General features: G+C 37.9%; 1 protein-coding gene across 1 annotated transcript; it reads left to right on the top strand.

The window, feature by feature from the left end:
* The first annotated feature begins 791 nt into the window (after nucleotides 1-791).
* LOC103940073 (uncharacterized protein At5g41620-like) lies at nucleotides 792-5,267 on the top strand. The gene is made up of 3 exons (XM_009350144.3): nucleotides 792-1,404; nucleotides 2,149-2,271; nucleotides 3,665-5,267. Exons 1-3 carry the CDS (start codon nucleotides 1,045-1,047, stop codon nucleotides 5,114-5,116), a joined length of 1,935 nt encoding a protein of 644 aa, XP_009348419.2. The 5' UTR covers nucleotides 792-1,044; the 3' UTR covers nucleotides 5,117-5,267.
* Nucleotides 5,268-5,720: the final 453 nt, after the last annotated feature.

Below are 5,720 nucleotides of genomic sequence, written 5' to 3'. Positions count from 1 at the left end.
ATAGTTTAATTATATTAAACAAAGTATAAACTTAAAACTAATAAATTATTGAGGAATTATGTTTAGTCCAGTCGGTTGGAAATGATATATGAGAATGGTTTGACACTGTTCATTTAAAAACAATTTTTTTTGCAAGACTATAATTCTGAACGGAACTATATTTAACTTTTCAGATAGGAATGACCTAAGTTCAAGGTTCCAAGAATGAATTTTAAGTTTTGAAGCTTAAATAATAGGAACTTCTCGCAATTAAACTGCTAGAGCCTAATAGGCCCAATTTTGGAGGAAGAGGATTCTCATCCGATCTATTTTGTAGGAATCTTAGGGATTTCTATATCCTAATTGTTCATTATATATCGTCATGTACTATTTATGTATAATTTTAAATAAAAAATCAAATAATTTATGAACGCACGATGCACAATAAATAACTAAAATGTAATAATTCTTAAGATCTCATGTGCAAATCCAATTTTGGGGAATTGGATCCTCGCAGAATCCCCTTCCTGGGGATCCTAGGGGTCAACGCACACGGACCATTGATCAAAGATAATGTGGCCATAATTTTTTTATTTTTTATATTTTTCATGCAAAACAAGATTACTTTACTTTTAAAAATATAAAAAATATTTAATTATGACCGCATGATTTTTTATTAACGATCCATGTGCGTTGATTTCTATGATTCCTAGAAAAGGGATCTGGCGAGGATCCAAATCCCAATTTTGGAGGTCCCTGTCAGAATTCCTTTGATATATTATGGCTGAGGTGGATAAACTTCGGGGTAAATCGGGGGACAAAGAAACAGGAAACATAAAAATTCACTGCGGAAAAATAGAAAAAGAAAAAGAGAAATAGATGAACAAAAATGTAGGCAGAACAGAGCAGGACAAACCTCGACCCTGTAGGTTTGAAGTAAAAGAGAGTGAAAGAAGCAACCTTGTAATCTTGAAGCGCCCAAAATAAAAAAAAAAAAAAGCAGAAACAAAAGCAAAATCATGGGTTAGCAAGCACAGATTGAAATTTGAATAGAGAGAGAGAGATATGGAGAGAGAGGAAAAAGGTGCGGAAAGTGAAAGGAAAAAGCAAGGAGGAGTGGTGGTTAAAAAGTTGAAACGCGGTGTGTTGGTGAGGAAAAGAGGGGGGCTTTGCAGTACTCCACCACCCATTTGGAGGCTCGTCGATTTCTGTTTTCAGAGTCACAGAAAACCCACCTCAGAATTTCTCAACCCTCACTCCGCAGCGTCAGTCTCTGCCAGAAAGCTCTGTTCCTCCGTCTGGGAAATGGAGCAAATGAGCAAAGCAGGCGGTGGGCTCCACCGCAAGCAGCGGAGGAGAAATGGGGTTGGGATTTCCAGGCTTCTGGTGGAGGCTGAGAGTCCTGCTGGCTCAACTCACGACCAGGTGTGTGTGCAATTTGTGTTGGCATCGTGGGTTTTCTTTTATTAGTGTGTTTATTTTATTTTTGGTCGAATGCTTAGTCATTTTTTGTATTGTGAAGCCTGTTGTAGAAATGGAATGCTTCTTCAAGTTTTTGCTTATTTGGGATTTCTTGCTATGCTGCACTTTAGTCCAAAGATTGTATCTGTTTTTTGCTTCTTTGGCACATTAAGATATACAATTCCGTGGATGTGAGTTAGGCCAGTTGGTTAGAGCAGTGTGTCAGCCCCCTTCCATCCATGGTCGGAGGCTCCGTAGATTAGAGTAGTCTTGTAAAAAAAACCAACAAAAGTGAGAGGCATTCTCATTATCTTATGTTTGTGTCCATTACTTTCCTCAGAACTTTCAACATTTGTGTTTGTAGTTTTACTTTATTGGGTTTATACACTTGGAAGTGCAAAAATTTTTAATTCCTTCTCTGCTGCAAATATGATTCAGAATTTCCTTTTTTTTTTCAGAAACGAAAGTTTGAGTTGTTGATTCTTAATTGTCAAGGTTAATGTATTTGGCATAGAGCTGTCTTGTTGGAACTTATATGCAGCAATAACATTAGGGGAAAATTGTAATGTTTGGAAGAATTGCTCGTCGTTGTGTATGACTTGATAGTTGTTATCTTATTGTTGCTGCTCCGAAATTTCAAAAACATGTGAAAGTGCTTTCATTTGTGTGTTTTGATTAATTACTGATCCTTGAACCTTCTCGTTCCAGCCAGCAAGTGCAAGCAGCTTGCGGAGGCTTATATCAGCACCACTGATACAGCACCATCAATCAGTTGAGAGCAATGGATGTGCACTCCAACCCCTATCTCCTGCTAGTTGTAGCTCATTGGAGGTGAGTAATTATGTCCTGGTAAAATAGGAAGTCGCTTCAAAGTTCAACAATAATTAGAATGAGGACTAAGAGCTGAGTTTCCATTTCTTTGAATGTGCTTCCTTTTACTAACATGGTAATCAGAATGGTTGATTCATTGAATAGTCTACTAGTGATTAAGGGTAAATTCAAATGATAAGTAGACAACAGATACGTGTTAGAAAAAATCAATGTATTAAAAGGCAGGGGCATGGCCGAGGCGTCCAATGGATAGCCCAGTGCGAGGTGTGAGGCTTCGCCTCACGGAACCTAAAATTTTAATATATATGTATATATATATATTATATATAAGTATATTTATAACAATATAATACTTTGTAAAAACAAATATAACTATAAATAAATCAAAGATAATATCATCTTCTTTATTACTAAGTCTAGTTGTACTTGGAAACTATGTCATATAGTCTCAAAATGTTATAATTATTTATTTTATTGTAAGCAATTATAGAGAACTTCAAGGAAAATAAGGATGAATGGTCACAATTATAGGAAAATTTCAAGAAAATAAAGACTTAATGTTGCAATAATAAGTAATTTAAAAGGAAATAAAGGCTGAGTGGAGTAGTTATAGGGTATTTAAAATGATATAAAGCAATAATTATGCGAATTTAAAGGAAATTAAAGGGTTGAATGGAGTATTTATAGGGTATTTAAAATGAAACAAATGACGAAAATAAAGGGTTGAGTGGAGTATTTATAGGGTATTTAAAATGAAACAAAGGCTGAGTGGAGCAATTATTATGGAAATTTATGAGATTTGGAGAGAGAAAGTCTCTCCTTCTTCATTGAAACTAGACCGGCAGAAAACATTTCAGAAAACCTGGATTTTGAAGAAAAAAAAGGCCCAGATGAACGCCTCAGATGCCCTGAGGCGCGCACCTCCGCCACCCAGATGCGCTACGGCGAAGCTTTCCGCCCACTCCCTCAAAACAGGGGCGGGAACATTGACGCCCAGCCTCAGAGGCCGCCTAGGCACGCCTTGAGGTGAGCCTTTTAAAACACTGGAAAAAATTCATCGACATGTAGATTCCATGCTGGATAAAAATGTTTTCAAAGGACCATGTAGGATATGACATTATGTAACTACAAGAAATCCAAGAAAGAACTTTGAGGTATGATGTATAATTCATATAAACAATGTCATCCGTACAATTAGATTACTGTTTTGAGTTCTTGACTTTCACCAAAACAATTCAGAGCTAAGAGGCATGAAATGAAGATAATTTTAATGCCTGAAAAAAGAGTTCCGTAATTATTCGTTTTGGAACAGTTACACACATTGTAGAATCAATGTTACCCATTATCTGGGTCTGATGGATTCAGATACCTTTTGGTTTTCAATTTTTTGTAGGTGGCACCTTATAAGGGAAGGATGGGCGAATCAAGTCGTAGCTTTAAAACGTCCACAGAATTACTCAAAGTACTCAATCGTATCTGGACTCTTGAAGAGCAACAGGCATCTAATATATCATTGGTTGAGGCACTGAAATTGGAACTAGATCATTCTCATGCAAGAATTAAAGAGTTGTTGCATGAGAAAGAATCAGATAGGCAAGAAATGGGCAACTTGATGAAGCATGTTACAGAAAATAAACTTGTTTGGAAGAATAAGGACCAAGACCGAATCAAAGCTTCTGTCCAATTGCTTAGGGATGAGCTAGAAGGTGAGAGGAAGTTGAGAAAGCATTCAGAGAGCCTGCATTGGAAGCTAGCTCGAGAGCTCCCTGAAATGAAATCTTCTTTCTCTAATGCTCTGAGAGAGCTCGAAAGGGAGAGAAAAGCGCGTATCCTATTAGAAAACTTGTGCGATGAGTTTGCCAATGGAATAAAAGAGTATGAACAAGAGGTGCGATCCCTGAAGCAAAAGCCCGAGAAGGGTCACAGTGGTAACATCAGCTCTGACAGATTAATTCTCCATCTTTCAGAAGCATGGCTTGATGAACGGATTCAAATGAAGATGCCTGAAGCTCAGAGCGACCATGCGGAGAGGAATACAATTGTGGACAAGTTAGGTTTTGATATAGAAACCTTTCTTCAGGCTAAACGATCTGTTGAGACAAAGAAAAATAGGAAGTTATCCCCAAAGGAGCTGAAGGGAAATTGCTCACGCCGGCAGTCATTAGAGTCCTTTCCATTGAATCAGGCTACAAGTGCACCACAACATGTAGCTGATGAAGATTCCACCGACAATGATTCACACTCTGTAGACGTAAGCAAGAGTGCTAGTGGGAAGCAAATCAAGCGCGGCTCTAGACAGCGAAAAAATAATGTTGCAGAGGGCCAATATGAAGGAATAGCGAGATCTAATTCCGTGAGGGAGAAAGTATCACAGGAGAACACTAAGGCCAATAGCTTGTGTGATTTACAAGGGCAATTTGAAGAACTTATGACCAGAAGCATGTCCTATAATGCAAACAGAAGCCAATCTGCAAATAGGGAACATGGTGAAATAGTGGGAGCAGAAAATCAAGCTCTGATTGACAATCTTGAAGAATCTGAGTACCGCGATTTGATCACAGGTCTACAAGAAATACAAAGTAAACGACTTAGCACATGTGGAATGAAATCCAGTCATCCCGAAAGTAATTGCAGGGTGGAAACTTGTGTCCAGCCTGTGCATACAGGTAATGCTAGTCCAGTACAGCAATGGATGTCAAAACTAAGAACCCCAGATTTTGGGAAATCTCAATCTTTATGGGAATGGCCTCCAGGCCTCGACGAAAATACATTGATGGCAAAACTACTAGAAGCCAGGTTAGAAGCAAAGCGCTCTCGCATGAAAACTTCCAAGGGGCCTCTCTAGTTTCTCATGGTAAGCTTATAACATGAAGAATATCTGATCTTTGAATTGAGGCCAGAATATTTGTAAACTGAGTTTCTTGTGCAAATGCCAAAACGTAGTACACTTTGTACATGAGGAAGTGTTTTGTTAATTACCTTGTACCTAGTTCTCATCCAAGTCTCCACTTACGATCAGTAAACCTCCCCAAAAATTTCGGTGACGATCTATGATTTTTTAAAAATTTCTTGAATCTCATTCGAACAATCTAAAATCACACAATGGATTTGAACGTGGTTATTCTTATTTTTCTCTGGCTATGGATCCAGGAACCAACTAAACTCCTTTGGGATCAAATGGAACTCTATTAAGAACTATCAAGAACGTACATAGGGCAAACGTATCATCGTCAATCAAGAGGTCATACATGCTAAACAAAACACCACAACTTCACAATTACAAACTCATTGTGAATACAAGATAATTCCTCAACCGTAGAGGGTGCACATTCAACTAAAAAGAAAGATAATACTCATGCGGATTAAATATTGCACGTTGTAGAATCATCATGGAGCAATGTTTTGAAAAACAAAGGCATAGGTGAGGCGTTTCATGGATAAGCTTGCCT

This window comes from the organism of the source record quoted next, unplaced genomic scaffold, assembly GCF_019419815.1.
Source record: "Pyrus x bretschneideri cultivar Hongxiangsu unplaced genomic scaffold, Pyrus_bretschneideri_v1 Contig4, whole genome shotgun sequence".
Taxonomy (NCBI): Eukaryota; Viridiplantae; Streptophyta; class Magnoliopsida; order Rosales; family Rosaceae; genus Pyrus; species Pyrus x bretschneideri.
Note: the sequence above shows the minus strand (reverse complement) of the source record. Positions and strands in the feature narration are given on the sequence as shown.